A 20,994-nucleotide genomic window follows, 5' to 3' on the forward strand; every position below is an offset into this window, starting at 1 on the left:
TCCCTAGCATGCATGTAAAAAGCTGGTGTAGGGGTTGGAAAGATGGCTCAGAAGAGAGCTTGGTTCTCTTGGAGAGGATTGGAATTATGTTCCCAGTATGGATGGTTCACAACTTCTTGTAGCTCAAATTCCACAGGATATGATGCCTTTTTTTGGCCTCCACTGACACCTGCATGCTTGTACACTTACAGACATATGGACACACATATCTTAGGAAGGAAGGAAAAAAAGTTGAGCAAGCGAGTTCATGTACAGCACATACCTGCATCCCAGTGCTAAAGAGGTGGACATAGGCAGATTGCTGGAGTTTGCTGGCCAACCAGTCTGGCCGAATCTGTGAGTTTCGGGCTGTATGAGAGATCCTGTCTTTTATTTTTATTTTATTTTATTTTATTTTATTATTATTATTTTTTTTTGAGACAGGGTTTCTCTGTGTAGCCCTGGCTGTCCTGGAACTCACTCTGTAGACCAGGCTGGCCTTGAACTCAGAAATCCACCTGCCTCTGCCTCCCAAATACTGGGATTAAAGGCATGCACCACCACTGCCCAGCTTATTTTATTTTTTTAAAGAGTAGAGAAACAATTGAGGAAAACAGATGATATCAACCCTTGGCCTTCACATACACTTCCATGTTTATATACTTACATGCACATGTAAATACAGAAACCGATATGGTGAACAACTAGATGGATGAAGTGCATAACATGTAGGCAGTGGCTTTGAGTCTGTGTCCTTCTTAAATTTCAGCTTATTCTTTCTAGTAGCTAATCTGCGGCTCTTTTAATTTTTCTGTATATATGATTGATTATATCATTAACCATTGTCATATCATTTCAACTTTTACCTCTTCTCTCTCCAGAAGAGGTCTGGGAGTAGGACTGAAAGTGTCCACTTTAATACAGTGGTTATTTTCACTAGAAAGTTCTCAAGCTATCTAAGAGCACAGGCAGAGACACTGCAGTAGAATAACAGACTCTTCTCCCATCTGGGAAGAATTTAGAAGTTCTGTGACAGACTATGGTTCAAAACCAAGTATCAGGACCAGGGTGGGGTTTTTGTTGTTGGTTGATTGTTTGTTTTGATTTGTTTTTGAAGCAAGGTTTCTATATACAGCTACCTCCAACTCACAGAGATCCACCTGTCTCTGCCTCCCAAGTGTTGAGATTAAAGGCTTGTGCTACTATATCCAGCAAGAACTAAGGATTCTTATTATGTCATTTTCTGTAAGCACTATAGGAGCTATGTGTCTCTTAAAAAAAAATCTCAGTAATCACACTGGTGTGTACTTCCAAATTTTAAAGGAGTTGACATGTTAAGTACATATGCCTAGTATGAGGATAGTGGAACAGAAATGTGAGCCCATTTGGGACGCGTATATTTAACCTCTAAGCTGTGCTAAGTGAAGTTGCACTAAAGTCATCAAAAACCTGGCATTGTTTTTACTAGGAACTGTCACTCATCTTGGGAAACCCAGAACAGTACAATTGCTGTAAGATTTATCATTATCCTCCTGATGCTCAGTGTTTTGAGGAGTCAGGAAAGTTAAAGAGCTGAGAAATTGAAAAGATGGAGAACTAGAACCAAACTCACAGTAGGTCAGGTAAAAGAAGAAAGCAGGAAGAAGGCCAAAGGAGGAGAGAGCTATAGAAGAGCAACTTGTAGTGCAAGTCTCATGCTTGCAGAGAGTGTCACCCATAAACTCCTAAAATAGGGTTCTTAACCTGAAATTTTGGGTCTATAGGTTGACTGATCTAGACAACAAGGAATTTCTGACAGAGGCTGAGAAGCATTTGTTGCCATGATTGTAAAAAAATTGCTCCTGGGGCTGGAGAGATGGCTCAGCCCTTAAGAGTACTGACTGCTCTTCTAGAGGTCCTGAGTTCAACCTCTAGCAACCACATGGTGGCTCACAACCATCTGTAATGGGATCCAACACCCTCTTCTGGTGTGTCTGAAGACAGCTACATTGTACTCATATAAATAAAATAAATAAATCTTAAAAAAAAAAAAAAAAAAAAAAAAAAAAAAAGAGCAAGAAATGCTCTTGCAAAGGACCTAGGTTCAATCCCTAGTATCCACATGGTGGTTCACAACCATTTACAACTCTAGTTCCAGAGGATCTTACACCCTCTTCTGACCTCTGAGGTCACCAGGCACACACATGGTACATATAAACACAAGAATTGAAACATACATCTATTATGTTGTAACAAAATTGGTCTTAAATTTTGTATCAATATACAAAGTTTTTTTTTTTTAAAGAATTATCTTTATTTTATGTATAAAAGTGCATAATAGTGGTCTTTGGACACACCAGAAGAGGGCATCAGAATCACATTACAGATGGTTGTGAGCCACCATGTGGTTGCTGGGCGTTGAACTCGGGACCTCTGGAAGAGCAGTCAGTTCTCTTAACTGCTGAGCCATCTCTCCAGCCCCCAATATACAAAAATTTTAACCAATAAAAACCTTAAGACTTGTATCAATATACAAAATTCTGTACCAGTGTAACAAGAGAAAACCTCAGTACTGCATCAAAATATAAAGGTCTCTATTAATGTTAGATTATGGCTATAAAATGTTTTTGGTTTAAGAGTAGATTTAATAATAATCTACCCTTATTTGTCTAGGTTCCCCCCACCCCCACCCCGAGACAGGGTTTCTCTGTGTAGTCCTTGCTGTCCAACTCACTCTGTAGATCAGGCTGCCCTCGTCTGCCTCTGCCTCCCAAGTGCTGGGATTAAAGGCATTCGACACCACTGCCCGGCTGTTTGTCTAGTTTTCTTTAATTCTATATCCTCCATTTTTCTTCTCAACCCCTCATCCCTTGCTCTGGTGGTTTGAATATGCTTGGCCTAGGGAGTGGCACTATTTGAAGGTATGGCCTTGTGGTAGGTGTGGCCTTGTTGGAGGAAGTGTGTCACTGTGGGTGTGGGCTTTGAGAGCTTCCTCCTAGCTGCCTGAGGATGCTAGTCTTCTGTTTGTCTTCAGAGCGAAATGTTGAACTCTCCTCCCATGCCATGTCTACCTGGACACTGCCATGCTCCCACCTTGATAATGAACTGAACCTCTCAACCTGTAAACCAGCCCCAGTTAAATGTTCTTTGTAAGAGTTGCCTTGGTCACTATGTGTGTTCACAGCAATAAAACCCTAAGACACCTAAGAAAGAAAGGATAGAGAAGAGGAAAGGAAAGAGAAATCCCTGAGTCTACGTTCCCTATTTTGTTTTCTCTCTGTCCATTACCATTATTTGCAGTCATCCCCTAAATGACAACGTATCTATAACTCATAAAATGACCAAAACCATCCACCCTAATTTAAGGGACTGGGACTACGGGCCTTCTTATAATTGCTTCCTGCTGAATTGGGGTGAAGGATTTCTGTGTGGGTGCTCAAAAGGAAATTGGAAAAATGGTTAAGTCAAAAGAAAGCTAGCTGGATCATTTGTTGTCCAGTCTCTATACTTTGAGACGGTTCATGGTTTAACTGAAGTCCTGACTGGAACATTCTGAAAGGCTGGATGAACCAAGGTTATCTGGGATCAGCAGCCCTTTGTGAAGCTGTTCTAGAAGCAAGTCTCTGGAAATAGCATCAGTTTGAGGCAGGATCAGTCAGGGAGCTGGAACAGCAGGTTTCAGCATCTCAACCCTGAGAGTGAATCCTGTCAGGGGTGCCCTCTTGGTCTTCCATTCTGTAATATATAAATCTTACAAGCAATATACACAGTTCTGTAAAGACATCTGCTTAAGAATACCTCAATTTCAGAAATCTTTCATTCATCCAACAAATTCTTAATTGTGTTTATGCATCATAAAATAATGATGCAGAAGAAACTTGAAGTAGTAAAATTGATGTTATAAAGGATTTACTAATAAACTTGCTTACGAGCCAAGTGCATGTATTCAGGAGGCATAGGCAGTCAGATATCTGTGAGTTTGAGGCCACCCTGACCAACATAGTAAGTTCCAGGACAGCTAGGATTGTTACAAAGAGATACTGTATCTAAACAAATAAAACCAATTGCTTAGAAAATATTAAATTATACAGAGTAGAATTTAGTTAAAGGAGCACTGCCTTCTTGAAGATAAGTAGTATACCTACCAGGCTTGTCAGAAACTGTTAGAAACTTCTGTTCCATAACTGAAAGTTTCTGACTTAAAACCAGCCATTAGGCCCATCCTCATATCAAGAACTTGCTCAAGGGTAGTTCAGAGGGCCAGCTCTGGGCTGCAACTATAACTGAGTCCTGATCTGCCTTAAGTTCCTCAAGCTCTTATTAGGAAAAGTATAATTCTGCTGAGTGGCCAAGATAGACATGGTAATGACTCCACAAATAGCAATACTGGTTTGGTTAGGTTTCCTTCCTTCCTTTCCTTCACACTGGTGTACTTAAGAAGTAAATCTGGGAGCTAGAGAGATGTCTCAGTGATTAAGAGCAGTAACTGATATAATATAAAAAGATATAATTCTGGCAATATCAAGATACAATTCTGGTGATATCTTTGCTGTGCAAATATCCCATCTGTCCAAGTAGCCAGACTTGCAGTTTCCTGTCCTTGTTTAAATTGTTGAAAGTATAACTTGGGGCCAGGATTGAAAGAGATTTAAGGATGACAATGTATGTGGAATGCATAAGCCTTCTCTTTGGGCATTAGCCAGAGTCTGGTTCTTGCTATTAAAGAGCTTTCTTTCCCCTCCATCCCTACCCCAAACAGGGTTTTCTCTATCCAGGGCTGTCCTGGAATTTGCTCTATAGACTAGGCTGGCTTCAAACTCACAGAGGTCTTCCTGTCTGCCTCCAGCTAGCTGCCTTTGCTAGCATCAAAAGGTGTGTACCATCACCACCTGGGCAATATCCCCCATTTTTTTGTTTGATGTTTTTGAGATAGGGTCTTACTATGTGGCCCTGTCTGGCCTAGAACACACTATGTAAACCAGGCTGGCCCCAAATTTGTGGCAGTCCTCTTACTTCAGCTTCCTGACTGCTGAGATTATACCTGTGCACCACATCCAGCATGTTATTTTGAGACAGAATCTCTCCAGCTGGCTTTAGACTCCTGTCTTTCTGTTTGAGCATTCTGAGTTTTGGGATTACAGGTGTATGTATGTAATCATCCTCTGCAGTTTGACAGTTTTAGACTCATTTAATTTCTCATAACTACCTTGTAGAATTGTTACTATAAAGAGTAGAAACTCAGAGAAATTAAATTAAGTAGATGTTCTGTTTTATTTATTTATTTGGTTTTTCGAGACAGGGTTTCTCTGTGTAGTCCTGGCTGTCCTGGAACTCACTCTGTAGACCAGGCTGGCCTTGAACTCAGAAATCTGCCTGCCTCTGCCTCCCAAGTGCTGGGACTAAAGGCGTGCGCCAAGATGTTCTGTTTTATGTTCTGTCACATAAGCTTGTATGTGACAGGAGCAGAGTTTGGTCCTGATTGTGAGCATTGAGAACTTGTGCTTTAACTACAGCCACATTCATGTGGTGCCTCTTGTACTGTGTAGCCAGCAGGCTTCTCTGTTGTTGACTGATTTCAGTTAGCTTTTACTGCGTGGTTACTATTGTTGAGGCTCTAGAGCTCATCACTCAGTACCCATGTCAGCCTCTTGTGTGTTGTAATAGCTCCCATGGTGGACTGTGACGTAGGCAGATGTCTGGGCATATACCTGATGTTAGATTTGTGGAACTCATTCTCTAGAAACATTCAGATGGAGAGATTCCATCTTCAGGTCATAGGATAATGTAGCATGACACAAATACTGAAACGTGTATCTAAATTAATAGTCATATATTACATTCATGTAAATGGCAAATAACTATTGGGTTGGAAAGACTATGTTATGGGAATCTACTAGTTAAGAAAATAACACAACTCAGAAATTTCTGGTGTAGATCAAGTAAATGCATGACAACAGCCTGTTTCTTCTTCCTCTCAATCCTAGGAAGTATCATTGAGGAACCAAATTGTCTAGAAATCTAGTGGAAAGTTCTGCTAAGTAATCAGTGTATCACTATTATTTTTTGCCTTTTAAATTTTTTACTAACAGTGAATGATTGTAAATTTATCTTAAAAATTTGATTGAGGATATAGATCATTTGATAGGTTCTGATTTCAATCCTCTGCAAAAATAAAGTTTGATTGGATTAAAGTAAATTCCTGTATATAGACCTGCATCTGAGAGTCTTTTTACCACTCCCCTCCTACCAGGGTTTCTCTGTGTAGTCCTGGCTGTTCTGGGACTTACTCTGTAGTCCAGGTTGGCCTCGAACTCAGAGAGATCCACCTGCTTTTGCTTCCTAAGTGCTGGGATTAAAGGCTCACACCATGGCCCAGCATTTTGCTTTTAATTATGTGTGTATATATCTGAGTGTGTTTGTGTGGTGCCTGCAGAGGCCAGAAGAGGGCGTCAGATTCTCAGGAGTTAGAGTTACTGGTAGTTGTGAATTGCCCAACATAGAGTGTTTGAATTCAGTTTCTCACCAAGAGCAGTATGAGCTCTTAATTGCCAAATTGCCGAACCGTCTTTCCAGTCCCAGAGAGGCTTTTTATTATAGAAAAAAACTTGATGAGTCTATACTCCAGTGTGTGGCCGTTCTTATGGGACATAGTTGTCTGTATGTAAATCAGCCCTTATTTGATGAGAGAACACAGTTGAAGACTCCCACTCTTAGAGACTCCTGGTTCTTTGCTCATTAAGGTAGGAAAAAAGTATAAGATGGAAGTTTAGTTCTGACAGTCCCTAAAGGCTGTTCTTGATCTCTCAGCTGTGCTTTATTCTCTACTACCATAGATACAAAGCTGTATAAAACATAAATCAGCCTTTGGAGTTACTTGATCTCGTTTAGGAATGTCACTGTTAGGAAGTCTTGGAATAATCCCATACTCTGTAGGCCCCTAGGAAGCATGTACTTGTGCCTTGCAGAAACTACATGAAATATTAAAAAATTTTTAAACCGGGCAGTGGTGGCGCACACCTTTAATCCCAGCACTTGGGAGGCAGAGACAGGCGGATTTCTGAGTTCGAGGCCAGCCTGGTGTACAGAGTGAGTTCCAGGACAGCCAGGACTACACAGAGAAACCCTATCTCGAAAAACAAAACAAACTACGCTACTGCTTAGGTTTTTAAGTTATCATTACACAGATGACACAGAGATGGGTTTCCTCCTTCCCTCCCTCCCTCCCTCCCTCCCTCCCTCCCTCCTTCCCTCTTTCCCTTCCTTCCTCCCTCCCTCCTTCCCTCCTTCCTTCCCTTCTTCCCTCAAACTCACAGAGCTCTACCTGTATGTCTCCCAACTGCTGGGATTAAAAGCCTGCACCACCACCTCCCAGTTTACACACTGAGATCCTTGGAGCTTACTGAGAGTTCTCACTCAGAATCACCACTCAGGGCTGATTCTTGTAACTAGATATTCTGTTTCTTTCGATTGTTATGGCAACTAGTGCTATAGAGATGTGGAGACCCTATTGTGACCTCTTTAGTGTAAGAATGCCTCCAGAGCCTCTGATTTTATTATCCACCAAGGCCTGATAGGTCTGGCTGTTTCTCTCCAGGCACCACGGAGTGTTGGGGTGTGTCACCTCCCCCTTTAGGACCACCTTGGGTTGCCCTCTTAGCAGAGTTGGCCTTACCTAGGAGCAGCCATCTTGGATTGTATAATTTGAATGAGCCAAGGTGGGTGTTTGAGAGATAGAAGTAGCACCTCTCAGCCGCGTGTGTGCGCATGCGTGCATGCATGCATGAGTGTGTGTATGTGTGTGTAAGTATGTGTATAAGTATGTGTATAAGTATGTGGAGGCCAGAGGTCAACATTGAGTGCTTTGCTCAGTCCTTCTCCACCTTAATTGTTGAAACAGATTCTCTCACTAAACTTGTTCATTGATTTGGCTAGGCTGGGTGGTCAGTGAGCTCCAGGGATCTACCTTTCTCCTCACCCTCAGAACTGAGGCTATAGATTTGCCACTGTTTCTGTGTGGGTCATGCAAATCTGAATGCAGGTCCTTGTTGCTTTTACCCACTAAGCTGTGTCCTCAGCTCCTAGCTTTTAAAATGGAAGCTTAAGCATTTATATCTCACAAATCATAGGGTCATGCTTTTCATCCTTCCTGTAGGAATAAATGCAGTGTGCTACAGGCACTTGGTGTAGCCTGGAGTGTGTAGTAATACCACACTAACACTCAGATGTGTGAACCAGTGAAAACTAGTTGAGGACACAGGAAGAATCTCTTGCATTCAGAATGACTCAGGTTTAGTTCCAACTTGATTGTTAAAGTGTTTCATGTAGCCAAAGCTGGCCTCACATTTACTTTGTAGCCAAGAATGACCTTGAAGTTTCTGTCTTCCTGCCTCTATGTCTGGAGTGCTAGGATTACAGGGCTGTACCAACATGCTCGGTTTATGAAGTGCTGGGGATTTAACCCAGGGCTGTCTGTGCTGGACAAACATTGGACAGCTGAGCTATAGCCTCAGCCAAATTTTACTGCCCCCCCCCCCCCTCAGATTTATTTATTTATTTATTGTTTTTCAAGATAGGGTTTCTCTGTGTAGCCCTGGCTGTCCTGGAACTCACTCTGTAGACCAGGCTGTCCTCAAACTCAGAAATCCGCCTGCCTCTGCCTCCCAAGTGCCAGGATTAAAGGTGTGTGCCACCACTGCCCGGCTTTATTTATTTATTTTTATGTGCATTGGTATTCTGCCTGCGAGTATGTCTAAGTGAAAGTGCCAGGTCTCCTGGAACTGGACTTTCAGACAGTTGTGAGGTGCCAGGTGGGAATTGAACCTGGGTCCTCTGGAAGGTCAGCCAGTGCTTTTACCCTGTTAGTGAACCATCTCTTCAGCCTGTTGATTTTAGTTTCTTTATAGTCAGTGGAACACTGCTCAAAAGTGGTTTAGCCTGATGGTGTATCCAGATCTGTCATGCTTATGGCCTATGGTCCTTTATGTTTGCCCTACAGAATAGCTTCTAAGGCTTTTTAGTGTTACTAGAGAAGAAAGTACCTGGGAGCTGGGTTTGCATTTTGGAGGCATCTTAATTGCTGACTCTTTCCCTCCAACCCGAAATGTGATTCTTGTAGGAACCACTATCAGCTCAGGACACCATAAGACCAGGTTCTCAGAACAGAGATTTATTTGCCCTAGAGGGACAGAGGGCAAGAAATATGAAACAAAGACAAGAGAGAGAGATGAGGGAGAAGGGAGAAGGGGAAGGGATATTTTTGTCTTGGGGAACAAAAGACTGCCTCTGTATAGAGAGGACACAGATGTAGCCCATAGGCAAATGGTAATGGTAAAAGAGAAACCCTGTGTTAGGATGAGGTGTTTTTAACTGGGCATGCTAATTAAGTGAGCCAAAGGGAAGTTTTGATTGCTGGACTTCAATACTTTGATAGCTGGTACTTGATGGTTAGCCTCAGGAGGAGAAAGTGACCAAAAGAGGGAGTAGACTTTGGAGGTTAGTTAATTTAGCAAGGCAGAGGGAATGAGGGAGAAGGGCAAGACCTGCCAGAGCCACGTTATGCTCCAGCAGGCTAGGCTATAGTTTTTTCAATTCTCAGTTCTTTTTAAAAAATACTGTTTTTTTAAAAAAAATTTATACATGTATTACACTGCATTTTGATCCTATACTTTACAGTTCTTGTTTTTATAGAAGCTGAAACTACTGGTGACAACCTTTGTGCCTGAGTGAAAGAAATTAGTGACTACTTATGTACATGGTCCATGGTTTTAAGCTTGTTCAAAATGATCAGAGCCTTTTCTTTCCTCTGCCTCTACCCTACCCCACCCCCTGTACCCCATTGGGTTTTTCTGTGTAGCCTTGGCTATTCAGTCTGTAGATAAGGCTGGCCTGCCTTGAAACCAGAGATCCACTTGACCCTGCCTCCGGAGAGCTGGGATTCCTACCACTTTGGTTTTGTTTTTTTTTTTGTTTTTTGTTTTTTGTTTTTTTTTTTTTTTTTTTTTTTTTTTTTGAATTATTTATTTTAGTGAGAGCCTTTTTTTTTTTTTTTTCTTTTTTTTTTTTTTTCCTTCTTTTCTGCTTTTTTCGGTTTTTTCGAGACGGGGTTTCTCTGTGTAGTCCTAGCTGTCCTGGAACTCAACTTTGTAGACCAGGCTGGCCTCGAACTCAGAAACCTGCCTGCCTCTGCCTCCCAAGTGCTGGGATTAAAGGCGTGCGCCGCCGCTGCCTGGCGAGAGCCTTTTCTTAATGGTTATATAGGGTCAGTCTGTGGTTTTTGTTTGTTTGTATTTTCCCCAGCATTTCTTCAGGGAAAATTGGTACCTGTACTTTGTTCTACTCAGGGTTGCTAGAGAGATGGCTCAGGGGTTTTAGAGCACTGACTGCTCTTCCAGAAGACCTGGGTTTGATTCCCAGCACCAACATGCAGCTTACAACTGTCTGTAAGTCCACTCTCAGGGGATATGACAACTCTTCAGGTACACACACACACACACTACTCTAACAAACATGTAGGCAAAACATTTCATATATATACACTGTTTATACATATATAATCCTGTTCAAATCATTTTAGAATTCAGTCACAGCTCTATTTGCACCTTTCCTTTTTTCTTATGATACTAGAATTGTTGACTTCTTGGCCTGGAGATTTATGTCATACAGCGTTAGATGGTAGTCAGGGAGCAGGAGGAGTACGCTGTTGATTTCATTTACTGTAGGAAGGCCTGGCCTCCCTCCTGGTCTGGGACTATGAAGAGTAAGCTTAGTGTCTCACATATGCTGGGCAAATAGGAAGGCTGTTTAACCAGTGAAAGAAAAAAAGAAATAAAAAGGAAAGAAAAGGAGACATGGCTGGTCCTGGATTTTGGTACCAAATGATTGGGGAAAAAGGAAAGGAATCTGAGTGATCCTAGGTATGGTGGAGGGGAAGGAAGTTCATTACAGATTTGTTGGAGAGTCTAGTTAGAGATAGGGACACCTGGGAGATCCAGAGTGGACCTGAGCAGACTGAGCTGGGCCATGTGAGAAAGGGGAAGGGAACGAGAGAGGGGAACCAGGTGCAGCAGCCAGGAGACGATAAGTACAAAAAGAACATGCCTGTAACCGAGTGGTTGGATTATATGGAGGAGAGGAGGCCAGCCCCTGAGCTGGAGAGTTCAGGGTAGGCCATCTAGGAGGACCCTGTAACAAGATGGGGCAAAGGGATTGTTGAGAGAATCTGGGGGCAAGGTCTGCTTTGATGTATTAAATAAGTACCTCAGTCATTTGCTCCAGGTTTGAAACCTAATAACCAGGACTCTCGATTTACCTCAGAATTCAGTTCCAGGTCCTTCTCTGTGTGTGTTTACCATTGCACTCTTGGAGGTTGGACATGCTAGAGATTAGGGCACCCAGTCTTCCTCAATTAAAAAAAAAAAAAATGCTTCTGGAAGGAGCCTTATACATCCTGAGCTGGTGTCACTTACTGAGGTTTATAAAAGGCTGGTGCTTTTAGATCAAGTTTTTGTTACTGTTTTTTGAGATTAGGTTTCACTATGTAGTTTAGACTGGCCTTGAACTGCCTCACTCCCCCTCCCCCCAGGTTTAAGATGACAAGGATGCACTACTACACCTGGATTTTTCTCCCTAGTGCTGGGAGTAGAATATAGGATCTCAAGAATACTAGAAAATGTTCTGACAAGGACTAACCTAGCCTGTGCATTTAGCTTTCTTGCTACTTAGCCAGATTTGCAAGAGTGTGTTTCATAAATCAGACTAAAGTTTTGGTTACTGGGTCTTTACTTTTCGAGGATTTCCTGTCTGGTCTTGCTCTTTATCAAGAGGTTAATAGTCATCTGTTCAGTGAACTGTGGGGTTGAACTTCAACAAATCAAATGAAGAAAGAGTGGAATTTATGTAAAAAGAGTGGAACTTATCTGTTAGATTTCCTGGGGAATGACAGTGCCAGAGTTCAGAGACCTTGGGCCATTTATTAGAGAAACTCAGAAACTGCTTACCGAGATAATGTGGTTTCCATGGGGTGTTGAGAGGCCCCTGCTATCAAATGTCTTGTTCAGTTAGAACTGATTTAACTGTTGGTCTCCAATATCTAACACAGCTAACAGTTGAGCTGAGTCAGCCCAAAGAATGCCATTTAGTGTGGGCATTCTTTCTTGCCTAGGTCACATGTTTTACCGTGGAAAGAACAAGCACTGCCATTTCCTCACACTGCCACAGAAAGGGGCTGAGTTTTCTGGTGTGACGTGTCTAGAATCATGAATTGGCTGGTTTTCTCATACTTACTTCCTCATTGTTTCACAGTTGTCCAGTTGCTATTTTCTAGTTTTTGTGTTGTTTGGGAAAGGGTCTCATGTATCCTGGGCTGGCCTTAGACTCTTGTGTATCCAAGGATTACCTTGAACTGCTGATCCTCTTGAACTGCCTTCACCTCTAACTTGTTGGTGTGCGCTACTGTGCCCAGGTTACTAAACCTAATTGGGGTAAAACCCAGGGCTTTCCCAGTTGTTAATTCTTACCAACACTTTCTCAATAAGAGATCAGCATTTGAGGCAGCATTATATTTATTTCATATAATATTTTCATGTAAGGTATCTCATTTTAGTCCACACAGCATATGTGAGAAGGTAAAGCAGTTTTTCTTGGCCTGTTTTATGGATGAGGAAACACAGTTTTCAGGAAATCATGACTCATACAGTGCCAAGAGCTATTGAATATGGAGACTTCATCTCTCAAACCCAAATAGTTTTATCCCCAAAGACTGGGCCCTTTATGCAGGGTCAGCTTTCCACTTTTGAAGATAAGCTGGGTTTCTAGTAATATTTAGCCATAAGTAGGAGTTCAAGGGTAGCTACAGTACACTGGCAGGTCCACATTGCATGTCTCTCCAATACCAGGCGGTGTGGCAGCTAACCTAGAAAACAGCTTACCTCCTCTCTGTACATCCCAGCCCCTTATTATTTAGTTAATTCTTCTTGTTTTTGTTTCTTTGTTTTGTGGGGTTTATTTTGTTTGTTTTTGTTTTCTCTGTGTGGGGGGTGAAGGTGGGGGGTGTTGTTGTTTCCTGAGATATGTTTTCTCTTTGTAGCTCTGGCTGGCCTGGAACCCCCTCTATAGATCAGGCTGGCCTCAGATCTGTCCACCTGCCTCTGCCTCCTGAGTGCTGGGATTAAAGACATGTGCCACTACCGCCTTGTAATTTAGTTAATTCTTTTAAAAATTATTTTAATTACTAGGGGAGGAATTTGTTATGCTTTGTGTGGGTGAATGTAGGCTTGTTTGAGAATTGGTTCACCCACCATTGTGGGTTATATGAATTGAACTTACATTTTCAGACTCACAATCAAAGCAATTTAACCCTGTATATGTGCAGTTCTTATACATGTTACATTTTACTCTCCCCCATCCCTTTTGGCTCTTTTGTATTGTTTTCAAATAGGGTCTTACTATATAGCTCAAGCTGGCTTTGGCATTTCTGGCAGTCCTCCTGTTTCCACTTCCCAAAGTGCTGTGATAACAGGCATACACAAATGCTAGATTTTAAATGGTGCTAAAGAGACCAAGTTACTCTCCATGCTGCCTTCAGGAACTGGGTTTATTACGTTGATCATTTCCTGGTTGTCCTGGCATTGTCTGGAAAGCTCACCCAGGGATGTCTAATACTAATCCCATTTCCTAAGGTTGATAGTGTTATCATTCCACAATGTATTCGTGTTTAAAAACATCACATTGTGTACAGTAAGTATATATAATTATTTGTCAACTAAAACTTTGAAAGTAAAGAGAACAAAGAACCAGATCTGACGTTTAAATCAAATCTTATACTGGCCAGTTTAGAGTCATGGCACCCAATTCACACCCAACACGTAACTTTCATTTAACTTGTATTTCTAGAACATTCTGTGTGCACATTGTAACAGTTATGATGCAGATTGGAGGCTCTGAGGCATGCTGATAAACTGAGTCTGAGGGAAATCTTTATCTGCTGGGTAGGAAGCTTCTTGTTTATATGTGACCACGGTCACATATAGGGCAAGATGGTGTCAGTTCTATAGGAGTGAAATCTTGAACTGTAGAGAGGCTTCTAGGAAGCAGACAGGGACTCACAGTGATGATAAGTCTGATACCGAGCGGAAATCTGTTCAGAGGGAACTGTGTTCAAGTCTTGGTGAGGAATGCTTAGAACAGCCACTTAGCCTCCCTTCTCATATCAGAGAATAACAGTGACTTATATTGTGGACAGAAACTCGTTGTCGCTGAGTGTCACTCCTCGATGAGTCAGACTTCCAGCATTGTCACATTCCAGGGAGCAGATCACCTTGCCATTCCTCTTCTGTTGTCTGAGCTCAGCAACCTACTCCTTTCAGAATAGAATGAATACAGGAAGTCTTTATTAGTCCTTAAATCAGCACATGGGAAGTGAACCATGATATAGTTCTTAGGTTGCATTTCTGCCTAGCAGTAGTGTTCTGAATTACCTGGCCTTGTGAAATTTTTGGAGCTAGTCTCCATGAAGTAGAGTTTCTTTAAATAATATGTTATTTCAGAAAGTCATGGTGCTTTTGCGGTGATTTAACAGAGCAGCATCTTTGAGGTGGATGTTCCAGATCTGCTGAGTGGGTCTGCAGGAAGCTCTTGCTGGAAGTCTCTGTGATAGGAACTTGCTGCTTCACTCAAATCAGGTATTAGCATGAAAACAGTAGCTGACTGGAAAAACAGCTGGCAGTATGAGTAACAGTTTTTTCAAAGGGGGAAGGTACACAGAAGTGACCTTTCTGGAACTTGGGATAGTAGAAGGGCCAAGGACTGACTGACTTGTTGACTAGTTGAGGACATATCTTAACTAGTTTGCTTATACCATCCAATTCCTATCTCTGGGTTTCCTTTTTTACCCTTTCCTTCCTTGCATTTGTCCCCTTCCCTTTTTTCTTTCCAATAAGATCATGCTACACAAAAGAAGTAGCCAGTTAGCTAAGTTGTCCAACAAAAACCATGACTGAAGAGTTTTCAAAATTTCTTATTAGTATTAATGTACTTATATGCTGATGTAATCCATGCTGGGCAAGAACTGTACCTCTGAGCCATACCCCCAGCCCTGTAGTATGCTGTTATATATACTTGTAATCAGTGGTTTGGCTTTTTTTATGTGTGTATGCATGATCGCAGCTTAATCAGCTTGCCAGAGCTGTGCTAGCATTCCATTGTTTACTGTCCTTTGAGTAGCTTAGTGTCCTTGGCTGTTAGGCTGTGTGATTTATTTTGTTACTTTATAGTGTGACTCTATGTTGTTATTGTACAGATTGCTGTGTGCAGTTTTAAAGGAGTATATCCTAGAGTGAACAGGTCAGCAGAGGATTTGGAAATGTAGCTTTTCAGAAATTGAAGATAATTGTTTCTACTGGGGCAAGGCAACCTCCTAGTATTACCTTATATGCTCACTCCCTTGAGGAATGGTGATTAGGTGACAAGAATGGACACAGGTTGTCTCCCTTAGCAGCAACCTATGTTGGTTGAAAGTGATACTGAGCCTTCCCAGGAAGGGAGCTTTCAGACACCTTAAGGACTCAGTATTCTTCGAAGGGAAATAAGTAAATTGTACTTGGAGTTTAGAAAACTTAAAATGATAGACAGCAGGTTTTTAGTATTATTTTATTGTTTTAAAAATACATATTGTAAATTAGATGTGGTGATACATGCCTGTAATCTAGAAGGCTGGAGTGAGGCTGGAGGATTGAGATTGAAAATAATCTGGGTTAAACTGGGCATAGTGGTGCTCACCTTTAAAGCAGAGGCAAGTGGATCTCTATGAGTTCAAGGTCACGCTGGTCTACACAGTTCCAGGATGGCCAGAGCTACATAATAAGCCTCTCTCTCTCTCTCTCTCTCTCTCTCTCTCTCTCTCTCTCTCTCTCTCTGTCTCTCTCTCTCTCTCTCTCTTTCTCTCTCTCTCTCAAAAGAAAGAAAGAAAGAAAGAAGGAAGGAAAGAAAGAAAGAGAGGGAAAAGGAAAAAAAGGGGGGGATGGGCTGGAGAGATGGCTCAGTGGTTAAGATGAGATGGCTCTGCTCTTCCAGAGGTCCTGAGTTCAATTCCCAGCAACCACATGGTAGCCCACAACTATGTGTAATGGGATCCAATGCCCTCTTCTGGTGTGTCTGAAAATACCTACAGTGTACTCATATAAAATAAATAAATGAAAGAAGAAAGAAAGAAAGAAAAATAGCATAGCCTGAGCTACATAGCTAGACCCTATATAGCTCAGGCTATTTTCAGTCTCAAAGTATGATACATACTGTTGGTATATTTGGCTCCTTTCCTCCGCCCCCTACCCTTTTATAGGCCTTGAACTTTATTTAGACAAAGATAATCTCGAACTCCTGCTTCTACTTCCAAAGTACTAGAAATACAGGCATGTGCCATTATATCTCCTCTTCTTTCCTTCTTTCTCCCTTCCTGCCTACCTACCTGGTTTAGAGAGAGTTTTGTTTAACATCAACAAGGATTTATAGAAAGCCCAGTGTTCCATGTCCAGGAGCTAAATAGTTGAAAAGACAGCTGTGGCCCTTTCTTAGAGCCAGACTTCAGTGTTTCACTGGCTGTAAAGACCGAAGTAGGGGCTGGTAGATGGTAAGATTGAAAAGGATGGGTATTCAGAATGGCTCAGAGTGGGGGTCGACACACACAGATTAAGTGCTCAGAATTTGAAAATGATGAATGGGTTCTAATGAAAGCCAACTCTTCTTTTTCCTTTTGTATTTTTAAAAGATAAAAAAGGTCTTGTTGCTCAAGAAAACTACACTCCCAGAATGAGCATTTAGTACCAGATAAAACAGTGATTTAGTCACTGGTATTCATTGTAATAATTGGGATGCAAGTATCATTTGCAGAACTGTTGAAGTGATAGACAGCATTAGTGTTATTTTACTGTTTTATCTACCTCACTGCATGGTAATGTGCTTGTCCCTGACATTGCCATGCTGTGCTTTGAGAATCTCAGCAGGGGATCTGCAATTCTATGGTGTTCAGCTTTGTCTTCAGCACCATAGTGCAACTTAAAAGCTCTGGGACAGGTTACTACACTGTACCCTTCTCTCTCAAGAGTAGCCAAGGGCTGTCATCTTGGTACTCTCTTTGCCTTGTTGCTATCCCTCACTGAGAGACCAGAAGCATTTCTTGTCTGTTAGGATCCCCAGAGGTGTGGGCCATAGCCTTTCTCAACTTCCACTGCTCCTCCCCACACCCCATCTCCTTTTCTGCCCTTTCTTGGTACATTTGTTTGTTTGCTTGTTTGTTTTCATGGTCTTAATGAGAGGCCAAACCTACTCCATCTTGGGAGTAGCCTCCATCTTTAAAAAAAAAAAAGCCTGAGTACTTGGCCTGAAACAGAACCCAAGCTGCACCCAAGTACCAGGAAGGACCCCACAGCTTGTCCTTGGTCCATATCTGAGAGTTAACTCCCTAGCTACTTCCTAGCTACAGCTAAACAAAGATTAGTCTGATTGTCTCAGATGTACTTTCAGACCATTTGAGATTATTCACAGTCTTGCTTCAGGACACCCACCTGTCTGTGTACAATAGTTATTCTATTAGATACTCACCAGGCTGGACACCCTCTTCCCATCCTGCTGTGTCGGGGATGTGTTGGAGGAGAGCCTAAGCCTGAGCTTGTAATAAAGAGACCCTAATGTGACTGCATCGAAAATAGCCCCTTGGTCTTTTGGGGTTCACGAACACTTCTGGGCATACTTTAGTAGGTAACCTTAATGGGCTAGAACTCAAATCATAGACTTGTCCTTATAGAGCTGGCCTTGAAGTTGCAGTGATCATTTTGCTTTTATAAATCCACATTAGTCCTTTGCAAATCCTTAGAAGGTCCACATAGGAGTCACCCTGCAGTTGACAAAGCTTGCCTCACTCAGCCCCTCATGAGGAAATGTGGCACAGCAGCCTTGTACTACTATCTTTATCATGTTGTTTCTTTAATCTGCTACACCACATTCCCAATTTTGAACCCTATGTTGTTGAGAGTTCTTCTGGAGGCCTCTCTACATTCCATTTTTCCTGCCTTTACATTCTGATAGACAATTCTGTGTACCGTAGTTCAGAAGTATGTATGCTTTGGAGTCAAACAGTGTTGTCTTGTACTATGTAATTTTTAAATTTCATTCTCATATTTCATTAAACCTCAATCAGAATGCAAGTAGAAGGCCCGGCTTATTGGCATGTCTGTAATCCAGTACTCAGGAGGCTGAAGCATCAGGATTATCACAAGTTTAGTTTGGGCTACAGATTTACTTCAAAAAGGCTTAGAAGGTGCAGGATGTATGTTTAAAAAAAAAAAAAAAAAAAAAATGAAGGGGCTGGAGAGATGGCCCAGCAGTTAAGAACACTTAGTGTTCTTATATCTTATAAAGGACTGGGGTTCAGTTCTCAACACCTACACAGTGGCTCACAACCATCAGTAACTCCAGTTCCCAGGGTTTCTCAGTGCCCTCTTCTGACTTCTCTGGGCACCAAGCATGCATGTGATACACATAAATACTTGCAGCTAAAACACTCGGATATATTAGGTTAAAAGAAATCCATCTAATTTTTTTTTTAAATTGAGGACTATGCTAAGCAAACTACACACATACCCTAAAAACCCAAAAGGTGGCAGATAGGTAGGTCCCTTGTAGAAGACATGCTATGTACTAATATGATCCTGTAGGAGAAGATACGTTTTGTGATAAATTTTGTTTTTGTTTTCTCTCTTTCCAAGGGCCTTGCCTTGGCTTTTTCTTTCTTTCTTTTTCCCTCCCCCTCTCTTTCTTTCTTTTTTTCTTCTTTTTTGAGACAAGGTTTCTCTGTGTAGTCTTTACTGTCCTGGAACTTGCTCTGTAGACCAGGCTGGCCTCAAAATCAGAGATCCTTCTGCTTCTGCCTCCCAGGTGGTGGGATTAAAAGCAGTTGCCAGCACTGCCAGGCTTCTAAGGGTGTTTTCTACAGTGCTGGACATTTGAACCCAAGGTCTTACACGTTAGTCAGGCAAGCACTTTACCCTGAGCTACGTACAGTCCTGCCTTATGGGCTGTTCTTACACTAATTGTCTCCCTTGTGGAAAATGCTCAGTAAATAAGAGCTGATTGAGGTAGAAAATTGTTTCTTTTCCTTGGCCCAGTTTGGCCAGAAATGGCTTGAGAGTTGGAATTGTTGTCCTTGTGAGTGACTTTCTTAGTTGGTGCTGTTGTGCTGTACTGCTCATCTAGACGTCCCCGAGTGGGTGCCCTTACATACTGCTAGAGTAGAAGTCCCCAGGGATACAGGATGATGTTACTGTATTATGGGATTGTACTTCCCTGGCTGATGAAAGCTCAGCCTTGAGGCATGGGACTTAATCAGCTAGCTTATTATTTCATGCACCCAGCAGAGTACAGACTAGGCTGGGGACAGTTTGCTAGGTGACTTATTTGAAGGTAATCTCAGGTTTGTTGAGCTGTTCTGTTCTACAGTGGAGCCATCAGGCACAGCCTGGCAGCACTAACCAACTTCTTGTCAACACTCTGTTCTCATTCTTTTCACCTGGCAGCCCACACAGGTAGAACTGTGTGGAAAAATGGAAGCTTTGCACTGCTTACTAAGCTGAGAGCTCCTGAAACTTTTATTTTTTTTAATGTAGCTTTCTTTTATCTTTGGTAGCTTTTTATTTATGTATAATTTCAAACATGCAGAAAAAAAATAAGCCTAGTACAAAGAACTTTCGTATCCCTTTTAGCCAGACTGTCAACTCGTCTCCTTACATCACATCCCTACATCTGAAGTGCTGACAGTAAGTAATTGCAAACAGTATCCCATTTACGTCTGAATGCCAGTGTGTACTGCCTAAGAACTGTCCATCTTCAGATCTGTCCATATTCTGAAATGCTCCCAGTAATGGCAGAGCTTTGAGTTGCAGGGGTGTCTCCTCTGTTATATTGGCTTAACTCAGAAAAGGTTACTCAGTCATCAATTTCTTGTGTTTCTACAGGACCAGAGTGAGGGCAGCACAAACTACTCAGCCACAATGTCTTCAGAGGTGGAGACCTCGGAGGGGGTAGATGAGTCAGAGAAGAACTCTATGGCACCAGAAAAAGAAAACCATACCAAGTGAGTGAGAGCAACTGGTTGCTGCTTATCAGGAGGCCTCAGCACCTGTCCTGCCACCTCTCAGTGTGCCTGATTCCGTCTGTTGGTGGTACTAGGGAATGGTCATCAGCACTGAGCTCTATAGATGTTTAGTTACTGGACCCTGCTGCACATTGTTCCTTAACTTCTCATTAGAGTCCTGTCACTGGCTAAGTTTGTTTGTTTGGTTGGTTGGGTTTTTTGGTTTCTCTGTGTAGCCCTGGCTGTCCTGGAACTCACTCTGTAGACCAGACTGGCCTTGAACTCAGAAATCCACCTGCCTCTGCCTCCCACGTGCCAGGATTAAAGGCATGCGCAACCATTGCCCAATTATTTCTTCTATCTTACTGTATTTGCTAATAAACCAGTTCTTAGGATGTGGGGGTGATAATCTAAAAAAATAAAATACTGCAGAGACTAGGCCACAGGAGAACCAAATTTTTCTTATTCTAACAGATGAAGTGTGTGGATACACAGGAGCCCTTCCTGGGTTCTATTGTCCTTATGATGATACTTTTCTTCCTTATCCATTTATTGATGTAACTTTATCCTGTGTAATTCTGTTAAATACAAAACTGGGAGGCAGACACAGGTGGATCTCTTGAGTTTGAGGCCATCCTGGTCTACAGAACGAGTTCCAGGACAGCCAGAGCTACACAGAAACCCTGTCTCAAAGACAAAAGAAAAAAGAAACCAACCAAGATCTTGGTGTCTGTCTCTCAACTATCTCATCTTCCCACACTTAGGCCCATCCAGCTCTTTTTGGAATAGATTAAGTTTGGCTCTTCAGCCACTAGGTGGCTACAGAAGCAAAGCATCATTGATCTGGGTGCTTACTAACCAATCCAGGCACTTTTGAGGAGACCATAGTAAACTTCTCGCCCACTGAGTTTTGTGCC

General features: G+C 42.0%; 1 protein-coding gene across 4 annotated transcripts in view; it reads left to right on the forward strand.

The window, feature by feature from the left end:
* The window catches only part of Hmox2 (heme oxygenase 2), a 29,686-nt gene that overhangs the window by 6,075 nt on the left and 2,617 nt on the right, over positions 1-20,994 (forward strand). For 2 of the 4 annotated variants that reach the window (XM_034506478.2, XM_034506479.2), the window contains exon 2: positions 19,959-20,077. In XM_034506478.2, the coding sequence (XP_034362369.1) occupies positions 19,995-20,077 (83 nt within the window). In that variant the 5' untranslated portion in view covers positions 19,959-19,994. Of the gene's footprint in view, positions 1-7,478; positions 7,674-18,902; positions 19,761-19,958; positions 20,078-20,994 lie in introns of those variants that run through there. The other 2 variants (XM_076937314.1, XM_076937313.1) reach the window with 2 other exon arrangements.

The sequence above is a fragment of the Arvicanthis niloticus genome, chromosome 6 (assembly GCF_011762505.2).
Source record: "Arvicanthis niloticus isolate mArvNil1 chromosome 6, mArvNil1.pat.X, whole genome shotgun sequence".
Classification (NCBI taxonomy): Eukaryota; Metazoa; Chordata; class Mammalia; order Rodentia; family Muridae; genus Arvicanthis; species Arvicanthis niloticus.